Source organism: Haliotis cracherodii, unplaced genomic scaffold (assembly GCF_022045235.1).
Source record: "Haliotis cracherodii isolate W230 unplaced genomic scaffold, xgHalCrac1.p SCAF_11, whole genome shotgun sequence".
NCBI lineage: Eukaryota > Metazoa > Mollusca > Gastropoda > Lepetellida > Haliotidae > Haliotis > Haliotis cracherodii.
Genome location: NW_027266266.1, coordinates 7534184 through 7552150, shown reverse-complemented (window position 1 = coordinate 7552150; position 17967 = coordinate 7534184). Strand labels below are relative to the sequence as shown.

The 17967-nt window shown below is 42.8% G+C and overlaps 1 protein-coding gene across 1 annotated transcript; it reads left to right on the top strand.

The window, feature by feature from the left end:
• The first annotated feature begins 1442 nt into the window (after positions 1-1442).
• LOC139456168 (acetylcholinesterase-like) lies at positions 1443-16818 on the top strand. Its single transcript, XM_071237723.1, has 8 exons — positions 1443-1523; positions 4228-4282; positions 5548-5715; positions 9920-10098; positions 10647-10803; positions 12152-12966; positions 14992-15095; positions 16038-16818. The coding sequence occupies exons 1-8, from the start codon at positions 1506-1508 to the stop codon at positions 16255-16257; spliced, it is 1716 nt and encodes a 571-aa protein (XP_071093824.1). The 5' UTR covers positions 1443-1505; the 3' UTR covers positions 16258-16818.
• Positions 16819-17967: the final 1149 nt, after the last annotated feature.

Sequence of the window (17967 nt, the reverse complement as noted above, 5' to 3'; positions counted from 1 at the left end):
GGTACCCGGGTAGGGTCGGGTAATAGGAGGGTGGATACCAGGGTAGTAAATTTGGACTCGTCCCAGTCCTAGCTTGTAGTGACCAGAACAGAACAGGAAAACATTTTTGTTTGACTAAGACCGTGGACCCTCGTCACAATATTACATGATTTTTACAGATGTCCGGTTTGAACATTGTTCTTTCTTAATTTGAGAACGAACCGCACGATTTTTTTTTATTGATTTTTTTTACATCATTTATTCATGTTAATTATTAATCTTATATTTGTACAATCAAACAGCTGCAGGTATTGTACCCAAATTTACCATTTTTTTCTACTTTTACTTTGACGAAAGCTGCATTAGTTGGTGAAACAGGGTTTAACGTCGCGAGCGCGCGCGCGCGTGTGTGTGTGCCGGTATGTCCTTGTGACGGGTGAGGTGGTGGTTGTGAAATGGGGTTTAACGTCGCGTCTAAGATTATTAGCGACGTGCATGCACCTGCATGTGTGTGTGTGTGGCTGTTTGTACTAGTCCGGACTGATGTCGATTTATAGTGCTAGCCCACTGAGATACCATGCCGCAGTTTAACATGAATACCCCACTCAGACACAGTATACTGACTCTCAGCCGACTTGTCCTTGTCCTTAATGCCGAGCGCCAGACAGGGTAACAACAAGTACCATTTTTTAACGTCTTTTGGTATGACGTGGCTGGGGATAGAAATCCGGACCTTCCGCTCTCCGGGCGGACGGTCTACCATTAGGCCACGGAGGCGGTTTGTGACGGTGCCACCGGGGGACAGGATATGCTCACCTTTTCGCGAACACTTGGAACCAACACTACTTGATCGTGATTTATGAAAACATGCTTACGATACAGTCGGAATCGTTTTTTGACTATAGAAAGGGCTTTGTTGTCTATATTTTGGCGAAATATCTAGCCTCTAGTAGACGCTGGTCAGACAGTCGCTGATTTTCCTGTCCCAAACCCGATTATTTACAGGCCGCCAGGGCACAGCTGGACTATATTGCGTGCTTACTGCGGCGTAAACCAACATTCTTTCAATCGACCTGTAACTGTATCCAACTGTTACCATGAACGGCCTGCATGTAGATCGCGGCACACAGGAATGTATACGATGCACTGTTGAAAGACTTACCAGGCCTGTAAAATACTTAACACACGTTTAGAGAAAGGAGAACGCATTATGCATTGGATTACACACTTACAGTCTGCACGTCAGTCCCGCCGGATGTAATCTCCGAAAACTCGCACAGCAAAGCTTGCATATTTGTCAAATGAAAAAACATCGGTATTTTCCGGCACGTCGGCGTCGTTACCAAGGACTGCAATACCACGGAATCAACCGATCAGTTCTGAGTGTTCATCTCGTCAGCCTGCATTTGGCATGATATTATGGTGAACTATCCAGTGCTGACCTTTGACCTACTTGATGGAAATGGGAATCGAGGAAGATGTCAAAGTGCACTCCGCCATAGAACAGCCTCGCGAAGTGGAGAGGGATGGCCATTCTACCCCACGTGAGTACACAAGTGTGCAAGCATGAATGATAGAACTATCTACGTTTAAGTCATGTTGAACACCTATTACGTGTCTTTTTAACAGATTACCCCAGTTTCTCTCGTGTACAGCTGACGTTAACCAAACATGTTGTTATTGTTGTTCTAAGTTTATATGTACTTTCATATACAACCTTTAACAGCAGGGACCCGACCAAACATTCAAAATGTTTCGTGCGACTCAACATCCGTCGTCTGTGTATGTACACGCATATTTTGTTAATTAAAGTTAGCTAAAATTCCTCCCGCCTCAGAGCTGTGGAATAAACAGTATATGGAAAGACATGGACATAAACCACGGCTCGCAGAACGTTAAGGATATTTTCAATTCTAGAAAAAAAACTTTGTAACAATGTCAGAATGTTCCTCAGTGCTTGTGCAAAGTGATCTGGGAAAGGGTGACAAAGTCAATGAAATCCTTGATGATGCATTTAACAGTATACATTAAAAAAATATAGTCTGATTTTGTTTGGAATATATATATATTACCTATTTTATGCCTCGTTTTATCATTTAGACTAAGTTTGAGGAACCAGAGTCGTAGGAATACATCAAATACAATTATCCCTCAGCGATAGCACGGGTCTAATGTACCTTGCAATGCTTCGAAGCCACTTGAGCTGGCGGAATAAGAACTCACAACTTGTTTCCATTAATATTAAAACTCTGATTATATGGCTACATACACTATGTTATTTTATTTGATATTATTATTTCGCGGAGTAGATATATCTTTGGCCTCAAAAGAAAATTGAAGAACAACATCATTTCTGCTTGATCACCCTATAATGCTACACTCTTTATAACACGCCTTGAGGGGCACACCAGCGAGTTGGGATAATATGATCCACATGCATCCGGGGGCTGGGGGAGGCGGGGGAGGTTGGGGAGGAGCCTCGTGTGTGGGGGATACAAAATACTCCACAGCAGATCAGTGAAGATACGTGCGTGTGCCGGTTCTCAGCGACTGGGCTTCTGTCTAGTGGTTATATAGGCTGAAGGTCATGCCGCAAGTGCTAATATTGGAACCAGTTCAGGTTTCTCTACAGTCGGAATGACCAGATCAAGTCCAGATTCGGAACGTCTGGAACGGACCCCTCTGACGTCTTTACTGCTGGTCGTGTACGTAGAGTCATACATTGACCAGGATGCCGGGACGCGTTATAATGAGGACAACGCAGTCCCGATGTACGCACGAACCAATTTTCAAAGACAAACATTAATAGACTAGAATCTAATCTCTGAAATAAAAATTTACAGCGAAAACTGCTGTTACATTATCTTAATAAAATATAATAAAAAGGAGCCCAGGGACTCTCTCTTGAAACTGCAGTAATCTAGACTTGCTTAATAGTATAGACGTGCAAGGGCTGTATTTTAGTGGATTTGTTTCAGGGTTTGCATGGCGGACTAAGCCCCATTGAAAGTGTCATGTTTCACGTCAGGTCACATCTTTTTATTTTTCGTTTCATGGGCCCGCCGCCTCTACTGAAAAGCAGCTGGAAAAGAATCAGTTGAACATTATAATATTTATTTTTATAATGTCTCCCGCTAGTAATATAGACCCTCTCATTCAGTATAAAATGTTGTATATAAATTCCATGTCTACATCACTATCAGTGATTCAAGAAGCCAGCTTCAGTGTTGACTCCATGGCAGAAGGTGAGGTGAAGGTGAACTGGGGTTTAACGCCGCGTCCAAAATTATTGCCCTTATATAGCGACGTGCATGTGTGTGTGTGGCTGCTTGTACTAGTCCGGACTGATGCCGATTTATAGTGCTAGTTCAGACAGATACCATGCCTCAGTTAACATGAATACCCCACTCAGACACAGTATACGGACTCCGAGCCGACCAGTCCTTGTTTTAGTCCCTAAATGCCGAGCGCTAGACAGGGTAACAACAAGTACCATCTTTTAACGTCTTTTGGTATGACGCAGCCGGGGATCGAACCCGGACCTTCCGCTGTGCGGGCGGACGCTCTACCACTAGACCACGGAGGCGGTCCATGACAGAAGGACCATGATATAAATAAATAAGCAAAAGATTGACATAGCTATTTATTTTTATTTCGACCTACCATGTGTGGAGACCGTCTCCGTGGTCTAGTGGTAGAGCGTCCGCCCGGAGTTCGGAAGGTCCGGGTTCGATCCCCGGCCGCGTCATACCAAAAGACGTTAAAAGATAGTACTTGTTGTTACCCTGTCTGGCGCTCGGCATTAAGGGGCTAAAACGAGGACTGGTCGGCTCGGAGTCAGTATGCTGTGTCTGAGTGGGGTATTCATGTTAAACTGCGGCATGGTGTCTCAGTGAGCTAGCACTATACATCGGCATCAGTCCGGACTAGTACAAGCAGCCACACAAACACACACACGTACATGCACGTCGCTATGTAAGTGCAATAATCTTTGACGCGACGTTAAACCCCATTTCACCTCACCTCACCATGTGTGGAAAAGCTAGAATAAATCCGCGAAACAAATTTTTAAAGTGTGGCCTAAGGCTACGGCAGTACAGTAAGGGTGGGTTTGTTGTTGTTGTTTTGTTTATTTTCGGGGGGGGGGGGGGGGGGGGGGGGGAAGGGGGGGAGGGATACTATGGTTCAGGGACAGTGAGACAGTCTAGGTGGTTCGCAAAAAGTCCTGTATGTCTTTTTGCTTTTCAGGTCCCCGTCGTCATCGTCGCATTGCTCAGCATCATCATCATCACCGCCGTACATGGTAAGTAGCACGCTTAGATTTGCCACGAAAACCGCCCACAATCATAAGACATCTTTGCTAAAAGTCCACTGTACGATTCCGACTATAGCGTGAGGATGTGTTTATGAATCAAATAGTGATGATACCAGGTGTTCGCGAAAATGAGAGCTTATCCTGCCCCACCGGTGAATCCGAAGAACCCCGGGGTATTGCATCGTACATACTTTTGTTGTCGGGATTCCGGGTTAGAACTGGTCCCCAGCAGCCGGTGCTGGTCGACCAAATGAAACGGGTGGTCAGGCTTAGTGACTTGGTTGATAGCTTGTCAGCGTACTCCGACGGTTTGGATCGTTGCTCACAATATCAATCACTTGATTGTCTGACCCAGCCTCGATTATTTACAGGTTGCCGTCATATGGCAAACAAACAATTCTTTATAGAGAATACTCTCGGTCGTTGAATGGCGAAAAAAACTTTTTTAATGAATTTTTACAATTGGTAGTAGTAGTAGTAGTAGTAGTAGTAGTAGTAGTAGTAGTTATCAGAAGAAGTAGTAGTGTTTGTTTGTTTCTTGTTTAACGCCGTAATCAGCAATATTCCAGTTATATAACGGCGGCCTGTAAATAATCGAGTCGGGACCAGACAATCCAGTGATTGACATCATGAACATCGATCCACGCAATTGGGATACGATGACATGCTTCAACCAAGTCAGCGAGCCTGACCACCCGATCCCGTTAGTCGCCTGTTACGGCAAGAATGGGTCGCTCAAGACCTTTTCTACCCTGGAGAAAGTAGTGAGTAGTAGTTGTAGGCGTAGTCTTCTTCTTCTTATTATTATTATTATGGGGGCACGGATGGCCCAGTCGTGTTTGGTCCAGTGAGTTCAGGTCCTCATTTACTTGGTTGATTGTATGTTATGGTATTAATGTCTGGACTGATGCCCTTGATGTCCATCACTGAGGGGGCACGGGTGGCCAAGTTGTCTAAGGCGCTGCAAGTCGCTGTGCAGAGTTGCGTCCCTTGGGCACGCCAGAAACCTATGATTGTGGGTTCGAATCCCGGTTCGCCCCGATTATGTTTCTAGGTTTGTCAGCACCATACCCGTGCTCATGGGTTTCACCGAAGTGGTAAACTGTCTGAGACCTGCATCACTTCGGGCTTTCATCCCACATTAAGCTGACACGCCGCGATATAACTGGAATACTGTTAAAAGCGGCGTTAAACCAACTCACTCACTCACTCTTCTTCTTCTTATGATTATTATTATTATTATTTCTTTCAAGGATCTGAAGATGGCCCCTTGGTCGGATTGAAGCAAGGCAAGTACCGGGGCAACTATGTGACGTCGACGAAAGGCGACTACGTGGCCGAATACCTGGGAATCCCCTACGCCAAGCCACCGACCGGAGACCTGCGACTGGCCAACCCTCAACCCCTCACTCCACACCCAGGTGAGTTATACACCATACACCGCCTACTTTTCTCAAACGCGTTTTGTGAATTTGTTCACACTTATCCTGGATTTTCAGAAAATACCATTCTTTCAACACAATTCGTCCTAGTTTTGTTTCTAGGTTTGTCAGCACCATACCCGTGCTGGTGGGTTTCACCGCAGTGGTAAACGTCCGAGACCTGCATCACTTCGGGCTTTCCTCCCACGTTACGGAATGAGTGAGTGAGTGAATATGGTTTTACGCCGCTTTTAGCAATATTCCAGCTATATCACGGCGGGGGACACCAGAAATGGGCTTGACACATTGTACCCATGTCGGGAATCGAACCCGGATCTTCGGCGTGACGAGCGAACGCTTTAACCACTAGGCTACCCGACCGCCCCTTTAAACGTTAATAAATGTGAATGTGGTTATCATCAATCTCATTAAAACCAGATCTTAGTTCTCTCTACCGCTAAACAAAGATCTGAGGACATCCCATTACGGGTCACGTCAGACCGACCTTGCGCGAACTTCGACCGACCAATGGAATGACCAATCAGTTTTCTCGTGCTTTACGGCACAAATTTCAAATTGGCGACTATGCTTCGAAATGTATTTTGACAACTTCTCGATTTAAAATTTGAAACCTGGACAACAAAAAAACATTCTGGAATGGCTAATAGATGGTCTAGATTGTAAGGATTCAGTCGTTAAACCCGTAACTATCGGTCGGAATACGCCATGTTAAAGTTTTCGAGATTGCGTGATTAGAAATCACATTCCGACTGCCACCTTCATAATCTGTAAAGCGGCGCACTGATTGGTCGGATGAAAGGTCGTTCTGACATGACCCCTAATGGGATGTCTTCAGATCTTTGTTTAGCGGTAGCGAGAACTGAGGTCTGAGTTTAATGAGATTGGGTTATCATTTGCATGTAAAAAGTACACAAATATAAGAACGATTATGTATTTTACACCCATGGATGTAACCTGAAAACAGTTTTATATAGCAGCTCTTCGTTTATTGACTCAATCAACATGGAAATTCGTCAATCAGTCCACGATCATATTGTCAAAAGCATATTCGAATTGTAGTTATGATATTATAAATCAGTTTAGATAAAATATTGAAATTGTGATATTGCATTCCTTTAGTTCGGACACCACGAGCTCTTTACAGTTACAGCATTTTTGAAAGACATCCATCTTCATGAGAAATGTAGGTTTTAACCAAACTAGTCAGTTTATTCTGTTTTTTTGTGATATAATAATGGTATTTTATATTATCTTTGACATCATAACTTTTGTTGTTCTTTATATGTACATGTTAGAATTTGTATTAACTGGTTCTCGCCGCGAATAGCTAGAAAATTGCGGCGAAAAACAACATTCATTCATTCATTCATTCAATGACATTCATTCACCACTAGCCCCAACTTAACGTTACAGGTTAAAGTTATGTATTGTACATAAATATTCAACATAAACATGTTTATATATATTCACCAACTGAAATCTGTTTTTCCCGGAGCGGTATTTATACAAGCTATGTTTTGTTTGTTTAGAGATCCGGATTTCATTTGTGAAATAAAAGTATGTTCAAACCACATCAAGGTGACATGCCAAGACAATACCTGAAATAAGGCTCGAGGTGGCGTTAAACCAAACTCACTCACTCAGACATTCAACACCAACCACTAAGAGTGAGTGAGTGAGTTGTGTTTAACGCCGCTTTTAACAGTATTCCAGTTATATCACGGCGTGTCAGCTTAATGTGGGAGGAAAGCCCGAAATGATGCAGGTCTCAGACGTTTACCACTTCGGTGAAACCCAGGAGCACCGGTGTGGTGCTGACAAACCTAGAAACATAATCGGGGCGAACCGGGATTCGAACCCACAATCATAGGTTTCTGGCGAGCCCAAGGGACGCAACTCTGCACAGCGAATCGCGGCGCCTTGGAGGACGACTGGGCCACCCGTGCCCCCCCCCCCAAAAAAAAAAAAAAAAAAAAAAAACAACAACAACAAAACAAACAAAAACAACAACAAACAAAACAAAACAAAAACAAACAAAACAAAACAAAACAAAACAAAACAAAACAAACAAAAACAACCCAACCACTAAGAGACACCGACTATCATATCCTACTCAAAAGAAGTTAAAGAATACCCGTTTTCATCATCTGACTATCGTCAATCTGTCATGCCAGATTCTCCCAAATCTCACGATCGCCATCCCCTTTCTCGTGTTTTTTTAACGAAGTGTTAAATGCCCGTGACCCGTGATGTAACTGAAAAACTGTTCAAAGCTGACACGCCATGATATAACTGAAATACTTTTCAAATGGGAAACTCACATCCAACCTACCCAATAAGCCCATCCTTACTTAACTGATAAATACTAGTAGTTTACTTTAATAACCTACGTGCGTATACATTGTAAACCCCCCAACCGAAAAATATCAGCGAACAAAAGGTTAAATATATTATTATTGTGCATCCAATATCGCGGAACGTTTCCGGTAATCCAGCCTAATCTGGCTGACACTAAGACAATGAGGCAGACCATATTAAATAAACACAACAAAGCCTTTTCCACATATTTTTAGTGACCTACTCATTAAAGTAGTTAACACCAGATTTATATAATATATTCTACTCAACAGAAGTTAAGGAAGACCTGATTCTGTTATGGAGTAAACATGAGAGTCTGTTGATCCGAACGGGCAAGTTAATTCTATTTCCGGAATCACTAGATTCGAGTGATTTGTCGGACTTATAATTTGGCATAATGACCTATAATTGCGCGAGTTTTACTTCTTTGAAATAATATCGACAAAATCCTTTCCATATTCATCAGAATTCTTTGCTAAAAGCAGAGGTGATTGTACCATTGCGACTTTGTCACAAACATGTGGTTATGAACCACTCTCAAATAGTGAGGATACCAGAGCCCACTTGCTCAAAGCGATCTTAGTGCTACGACTATTGTAAGCCTATGTTAAAGTATGGGAGTTACGATCATCTTAGCGCTAAGATCGCTTTGTGCAAGTGGGCCCAGGTGTCACTCTGCTTGGCGATCGGCATTAATGGATAAAACAAGGACTGGTCGTCTCGGACTCGGAATAATGTCTGAGAGAGGTTTGTTTGTTTGTTTAAGGCCGTACTCATCAATATTCCAGCTATATGACGCCGGTCTGTAAATAATCGAAAAGGTGAACGTATCCTGCCCCAGTCCTCACAAACACTTGCATCGGGCGTAATTTGTGGCACTGATGCTTCAAATTTGGAAATGTCTTCAATGTGTCCACTATGAGGCCTGAGGCCCCAAATGTTGTTACCTATGTTGTTACCTTGATCAAAAACCTTTTGAGCAAGATCCATTTGACGCATGCACGATTGCACCTTGAACGTTGTGAAATGTAACGGTGTAAGAATATACATCCAAACGTCGCTAAATGCGACAAACCAGAAGTTGTCATCCATAAGGTTTATCATCCCAAACTGGCTCCCACAGGAGATATCGCTGCAGTGAAATTACATCACAATGCTTTGCAGACCATTGTGACGTCACCGGTTACCATGACGTCACAATCAAATGACATCACTAATGGCTCTGCTACTGAAGCTGTTAGCACTACTTTTTACACTGAAAACACTGCTAATTATTGCCTACAAATTGAAAAGGTTGGAAGAATGATGTTGGATGATAAATAAAATCTCACCCTCGTGTCTTATGATATCGTTTTATCGTTGATAAAAGTGGTAAAAATCCTCGGCAAGCCTCGGAATTTTTCCACTTTTATCAACTCGTGTTGATTTATTTGATATCAAAAGACACTCGGGTGAGATTCTCTATATATGCCTCCAAAGATGTTCAGGTGGCGCTCTTTGAAAGGGTATGCTTCATTGTACCTCAAAAGTTGTGAACCCAATGCTGGAGCTGCAGGATTATTGCAGGGAAAGTTGACGACTGAAAAGTTAACGTCATCCCTCTTGTCATACAGCCCTGTGGAGAGTTACTTTCTCTCTCTAAATCGTTGCATGAATCTAAATACGAAACCGACAAGACGGCTTCACTGGTCTCTTGTTATTTTTAGTCTAAGTGGGAAGGTAATTGGCTTTTTTATCATTATTCATCGATGCACCTAAGGTGAAGCTTAAGTTAACAGTGAGCTGTTTTGACATCACTTGATGACCTCTGTAATTCTGCCTACAGAGGAGGTGTACCACGCCAAGACGTACGGTGCGGCCTGCCCTCAAGTGATCGACACAGTATTCGGCAACTTCACGGGCGCGACGATGTGGAACCCCCCGGGTGGGTTGATGAGCGAGGACTGCCTCTATCTCAATGTGTGGGTGCCACAGCAGAACTCGGGCCAGAGCAAGACCGTCATGGTGAGTCCTGGACCCAAACAGAGGTCTTAAATATTCGAGTCCGGACCGGACAATCCATTGACTGACGTCATGGGGATCTATCCACGAGATGGGATACGACGACATGACATGAAATCCAGTTTGACTCATGTAGTCACTTCAGGCTTTCCTCCCACATCAAGGGATGTGATTGTGGTTATGGTTTAAAATATGCTTAATATTTTCTATTAACATGCAGAAACTATGCAAATATTAGAACGAATATGTATTTTTACACCATGGATATTACCTGAAACAGTTGTATATAGCAGCTCCTCGTTTATTGACTCAACCAACATGGAAATTCCGTAAATCATTCCAACTTGAATCCCGGTTCGCCCCGATTATGTTTCTAGGTTTGTCAGCACCATACCCGTGCTCGTGGGTTTCACCGAAGTGGTAAACGTCTGAGACCTGCATCACTTCGGGCTTTCCTCCCACATTAAGCTGACACATCGTGATATAACTGGAATACTGTTAAAGTTCTGTGTAACTGTACTGAATTAAGAGTTGTTCCCCTTTCCCCCCAGGTGTGGATACACGGGGGTAGCTTCTTCAGCGGCACCAGCAGTCTGTGGTTCTACAACGGCAATACAATGGCAGCTTCCAATGACGTCATCTTAGTCTCCTTTAACTACCGCTTGGGGGCGCTGGGCTTCCTGAGTTCCGGTGATGACCGAATCCCAGGTACGAATTAACCAGCTACCAACGCTCTTAGCGGGGTTTCGTATTTCTTTCATTCATTTGCTGAAAGGATAAAGTTCATTTGCTTTGGGGGTTATTTGAAATTGCAAATTTAACATTTGAACGGTTTGTTTATTGTCTTGAAACGTATCGGACATGATAAGGTCTAGCTTTATTCTGAGTTGCTACAAGTATGCATGGCGGGTTATGAACAGAAAATATCCCTATACGTATTTTCAGGAGAAAATCCAGCTTGTCTTAGGTCCAAGATTGGTCCATGTTCACGCATCAGAAACAAATGTACAATGTACTTCCTTTGTGACTCAGTTTGGTCTTACCTCTATTTTGGTGTTTAGCATTAGTCCTCAGTCACATGGGCTCTTCTATAACGATATCTTCAAAACGGTTGAGTCATTTTTTAAAAATAATTGGTAGCTCCAGTGAACAAGAAGACTGATAGTCTAACCTTGAAATTGAATTAACACGTTTCACAGATTCACTTAACTTTAAAAAATAGAAGTCGTTCAAGACAGCATCGCACACTACTCAACATGTTAATGCAATATATGAACTCAAAGTGTCTCTAAGTCATTGGACTGGCTGACCAAGCAATGTTTTAGCCGGGTACGCCCAAAACCGGGTTACAGTTTCCCAATTGGTTGATAACTGAGTGCGCGTGGCTTGAGTTGCATATTGCACTGAACGAGGTCACATCGCCTTCTACAATTTTTTGTTGGATACTTAAAAAAGGAGTGAAGTTATTAAGTTAAGATGCGATATATTGATGAAAAACTTCTTTATTACAATTAGGAACGACGTTTTTGTGTCGGTTCTAACACCGTTATCAACAAAAGGATTATGGCTGATTGGGGACTTTGATAAGTTGATGGTGCACCGGTAATCCTTGTGTCGTTTATATTACTGGCTTCACCCTTCTGTTTATATTACAGGCTTCACCGGCCAATATGTTTTACCCTTCTATGTACATAACAGGCTTCTCCACTCCAGCAGCATACTCTGTACATCACTTGATTGATAATGGTGTTAGAACCTACACTGAAACGTCGCTCCTTATTGTAATAAAGAAGTTTTTCATCCATAAATCTCATCCTTACTTAGTACTCTAACTTCTGAATGCCTCTCAGAGAAGTAAATTTATTATCGTTGACTATGATAACCATATATAGTTATGCGTTTATGAAGGTGTTTCCCCCCGACACTGTATGCACACCAGTTTTTACGTTTATACCTCCATAAAAAAAAAAACAACACCACCCCCCCAAAAAAAATAAAAAAATAAAATAAAATAAAAATATTTAAGTACATTCTTAAACTTGTTTCCTTATTCAAGGTAATTTCGGTCTGATGGATCAGGTGCTTGCTCTGAAATGGATCAAAAATAACATCAAGACATTCGGGGGCGACCCAAACCACGTGACCCTAGTTGGAGAGAGTGCTGGTGCGGTCAGTGTCACCTACCATCTCCTGTCACCCCTGAGTAGTGGACTATTCCAGCGGGCGATTATACAGAGCCCTGCTGGTGATGATGTTGTATTCAATGATCGAGAACTAGCTCGAGGCGGTGCGGTTACATTTTTCGATAGATTAAAATGCAAAGACAATGCTGAAATATTAGAATGTTTGCGAAAAGAACGCTTTGACACTTTCGTAAGAGAGCAATGGATGCCAGGCGGTATTTGCCCTCATAGACCCACAATATCACCTTTCATGCCAGAACTACCGGAAGTTCTTCTTCGTGAACAAAACTTCAAAAAGAAGGCTGTGTTGATCGGCTCAAACAAAAACGAAGCGACCTATTTCATGATTTACCGTCTGAAATCTGTATCCATTAATGATCCTGTTAGCGGACAAACACAACAGAACATAAAAGAAGCCATCAGGTTTTTCCATCCTGATTTGGACGAGGCTCAATGTGAGCGCGTCTTCAACTACTATACTGACAACATCGACGAAAACGACCTTGTCGGCAACCGTAACGCCATCGATGCCCTGATGGGTGATCGCTACTTTACATGCCCGACTGTAAACGTGGCGGAAAGCAACGTCGCTGTTGGTGGCGAGACCTTCTTCTACTACTACAACCACCGTGCGTCTAACGAAGTATGGCCTGCCTGGATGGGAGTGATGCATACTGCTGAGATAAAGGTGAGCTGGTCATTTTCTTTTTCACCCAACAGTCTGAAGCATAATTTTTGGGGGGACAATCTATTTTTCGGGAAAACTCCCACCTCCGAATGTACGAGAGCTTGTCAAAAACTTTAAAGCCTGACTAACTTTCAACCATGGGCAAAGTGAATTCGTCAATGTTGTACATTGCAGGTGTATTTGGTCTGTTGAGGCCGTTTGTATATAAGTGGCAGCCAGTTGAACGTGATAGGGGTCGAAATGGACACAGAAATGGAAGAGAATGAGTACTGAGCAGTCATCAAGTTTTTGTCATTAGAGAGACGTACTCCCCAAGAAATTCATGTCACAAGTCTATAGGGGACAAGTGCCCTAGCTATTCAACTGTTAAACGTTGGGCAGCTATGTTTAAGCCTTGGAGAACAGGCCATGAAGATAACCCTTGGTCTGGAGGTCCCTAAACTTCCATCAATGAAGATTCAATCAAGGAGACAGAATAACTTATACTGTCAGACCATTACCATTGCCGAACTTGAGGAAGACACAAGTCTTCGCCATGGATCCGTTGCAGCTATTATTCATGAACATTAACAGATCAATAAGAAATTTGCTCGTTTGGGTGCTATCGTTTCTAAATTATGATCTTGAGGAAAATAGAACTGACATTGCGAGAGAAAATTTAGAGCTAATTGAGGAGGATTTCATCAAATTCAAAAAGAGATTAGTTACGGGTGATAAAATGGGTCAACCACTATGAGACAAAACGTCAATCCATGGAATGGCACCATTTCACTTCTCCGGCACCAAAGAAATATAAGTGTGCAAGATCAGTGCAGAAAGTTATGACCACTGTATTCTGGGATGCAAAGGATGTGATCCTGTTGATTACTCAGACAGTCAAAAGATGATTACCGGTGCCTACTATGCTGATTTGCTTTATCGCCTGTGAATGTTGATCGAGGGAGTTCCACTTTTTCATGACAATGCCTCTTCTCACACCTCTCGACTTGCACAGGCTGTTGTGCGACAATGTGGATTCGAGGAGCTTCCTTGCCCTCCATACTTGCCAGACCTGGCACCAAGTGATTTCTACCTGTTTCCTTAATTGAAAGAACACTATCTTGGAAAGCGCTATGTCGACAACGATGAGCTCAAAGCTGCCGTGAATAGGTTTTTCAGGATGTCTTTAAAAACCTTCTTCTTGGCTGGAATTAAAAAGCCAAACTATCTATATGAAAAGTGTATTGTAAACCAGGCAGATTATGTTGCAAAATAATATGAAAAACACTTTCACCATTGTTGGTTTTGTCTGTTAGGCGTCAAACTTTTTGACGAGCCCTCATATGATATGCCATAGAAGTTTAGATACGAAGGGGAGATAAGCGATTCTGAAGCGAGTGTTTTTGGAATGGTAAATATCCTGCATCAGGAAGAAATATTGTATTTTGCGAGCATTGATGAGCAAAATACATAGTGTTTATTCCGTAATGGAGAAATAAATTAAGACTATCTCTTGATTCCGGAATTAATAAACAGCTGGCACTTTGTATTGAGACTAAATATTTTTCACCTACATGTACATTTGCAAAACCAGATATTTTTTCTGTTTAAACTAAAAGCCCAAATATATTTGTTTTAAAAGCAGCTTGCAGCTTGGGTGTGTGTGTGTGTGGGGGGGGGGGGGGGGGTGTGCTGACAATGTCTTTATTTTAATTATCAGAAAAGTCATAAGGATAATCCTTTCTTTTTTATAAAATGGAGTTCATTGTGTTATTTTGGTATTTGGAATCGAAAATCATCCCCACAAAGAATATACTACGATGCAATGGTAAGCCTTTGGGACGCAAAGTTAGCAGAGGGTACACAGGAAAAGCGATTTCAACATTATTTGGTCAGTGAAGGAAAAAGAACCATTTGGGTCGATGATAAACGAAATAAATAATAGAAACACTTAGGCAGAGAAATCTTTGTTCATACCGATGGTTGCATTTACTACACTGTACGATAACTATGTTGACTTATGTTGAGTTTTTCTGTTTCCGACAGTTTGTATTTGGAGTGCCGTTGAACAACACCCTGGGATACACAGCTGAGGAGAAGAGATTCTCCCAGAGAATTATGTCCTACTGGACCAACTTTGCCAAGTCAGGGTAGGTATAATTGGATATTTATAATGTGCATATTTTCACACCACACACAGGCATGCTCAAATCGCTATTAGTATCCCAGTCAATAGATCAGTGTTCACTCAACAATCATTATCAGCTCCCTGGGGAGTATCCAACCCAAGCTGCCTGTGAGGCGCAAGAAGGTTAAAAACCCCATTGCCATCTCATCCTGTATCGGCTTAATGGAAGGTATATCAGCGTTCAGGGTAGGTATATCAGATTTCAATTTATGTAACAGGGATATGAGTGTTTAGGGAGGTATGTAATCGTAGCAAGATATATCATCATTTAGGATAGGTATATCAGTGTTCGGGCTTGGTATATCAACGTTCAGGGTATGTATCAGCAATCGGTGCAGGTATTCAGAGTTCAGGGTAGGTATATCAGCATTCAGAATAGGTATATCAGATTTCAATTTATGTACAAGGTATATGAGTGTTTAGGGAGGTATGTAACGGTAGCAAGATATATCATCATTTAGGATAGGTATATCAGTGTTCGGGCTAGGTATATCAACATTCAGGGTATGTATCAGCAATCGGTGCAGGTATTCAGCGTTCAGGGTAGGTATATCAGTTTTCGGGCTAGGTATATCAACGTTCAGGGTATGTATCAGCAATTGGTGTAGGTATTCAGCATTCAGGGAAGGTGTATCAGCATTCAGGGAAGGTATCTCGGTATGCAGGGAAGGTATATCAACATTCGGGATAGATACTAGTATATCAGCGTCCGGGGTTGTAAAATAAGTGTTCAGGGTAAATATATCAGTATTCGGGATAGGTATGAAAGTATTCACGGTAGTTATCTCGGTATTCGGGGAAGGTGTATCAGCGTTTGGGGTTGGTACGTCACCTTCAGGTTTGTCAGTGATCAGATTGTCAGAAATGTAATCTATAATATACTTCATGACTTGTGTCGATCCAGAAACCCAAACGGTCACGGTAACAGCCCCTGGCCAAAGTATACATCTAGCAAGAGAGAGTTCCTGGAACTAGTTCTGCGAGAGAAGAAGCATGAAGGAGGTCACAGGTTGGACCAGTGCCGGTTCTGGAGCAGCTTGCTCAACTCGAGCAACGGAAGCCATGTCAGCATCACCAGTGTCGCAGTGCTAGTGGTAGTCGCCATCTTCGGAGTGACGCTGTAGGGTTATCACGTGATGTAACATGTTACGTAGTGCATGGTTATCACGTGATGTACACCTGTCACGTGTCATGGGAGTATCACGTGATGTACACCTATCATGGCAGGCACGTTTGGCCGTATTCCGGCGATAGTGTACTTGGTTTGCGAACATGTTTATTTCCACAGCAAGACTACTAGTCAACAAGAAGGAAATAGCGGCATGGCGACGGATCTTTGCCCCTGATTATGTTTTTCAGATGCATTTGCCAAACGCACTAAAACAATGAGAACAAAATTTAGGAGTGCCTTATGTGTGTAGTATAATCTCATTCTGATCAGAGATTTTACTGGATATACAGCTCTCTGGATGAAGATATGAGGACCGCGCCTCTATCTTCGCGCTATGGAGAAGTGCGGGTAGTGTGTGGAAGCAATTATGAATGCAAGAGACAATCACTTTAGTGACTTAGTGGAAACAATCAACTAAAATAAATGATGTGTAGATCTGTCTCAAAACAACCCATCTAGTCCGTATTTATTTGTATTTTCAAACCTTTTTTTTTTAATAAATATGTCACACGTATTGTTTTCTTCTTTATGGCCTTAACACCTTATATATTGCCATGTTGTTCAGAAGTGTGATAAAGGGGAGATAAATAACGATATGGAGAGTTACGTCCCTTTGTGTTGGCTTTGTTGGGTTGAAAGAACTTGTTCAACAGGTCGTTGGTCAAGACGTTCACCACACCGGTGAACCTGACGGACACGGGTAGTTCTCACAAGCCAAGGATCATAATAAGGGAGAATCGGGGAATCATACGTAGCATCAGCAGATCCTGGTACAACTAACTGACGGGAGTCGCGTCTCTCTCGAGAGAACTTGGCTACCGATACTTCCACCAAAGTTGCCGAGGTGACCAATAGCAAACTTTAACGAGTGGCGTGTTAGGAATGTGTAGTTTGAACGCACAACATGTGGATCCTGTCATAAATGAGGTGCGCAAGTCTGAATTGCTGTGCCTGAAAGAATGGACTATGCTCGTACCCTCACAGATACGCGAGGGGAGGTGATAAAGGGTTTAACGTCATGTGTGCGTATATGCGCGTGCTTGTACTTTACCGAACAGAACAGAAAAACCATCTTTAACATAGTCATTTTCGATGCTCATGATGTCAGTCACTTGATTATCTGGGCCACACTGGATTATTTACAGACCGCCGTCATGCAGCTGGCTGGAATATTGCTGAGTGCGTCGTTAAACAACAAACAGACATAGCATACTGACTCCGAGCCGACCAGTATAGATATGTGCGTGCGTGCGTGCGTGCATGCGTGCGTGCGTGCGTGCGTGCGTGTCCGGACTAATGCCAATTTGATAGTGCTAGCCCATTGAGATACCATGCCGCAGTTTAACATGACTACTGACACCGAGCCGAGCAGTTCTTGCTTCAGCCCCTGTTTTCGAGTGAGTGAGTGAGTTGTGTTTAACGCCGCTTTTAACAGTATTCCAGTTATATCACGGCGTGTCAGCTTAGTGTGGGAGGAAAGCCCTAAGTGATGCAGGTCTCAGACGTTTACCACTTCGGTGAAACCCACGAGCACGAGTATGGTGCTGACAAACCTAGAAGCATAATCGGGGCGAACCGGGATTCGAACCCACAATCATAGGGACGCAACTCTGCACAGAGAATCGCGGCGCCTTAGACGACTAGGCAGTACATAGTTGTGAGT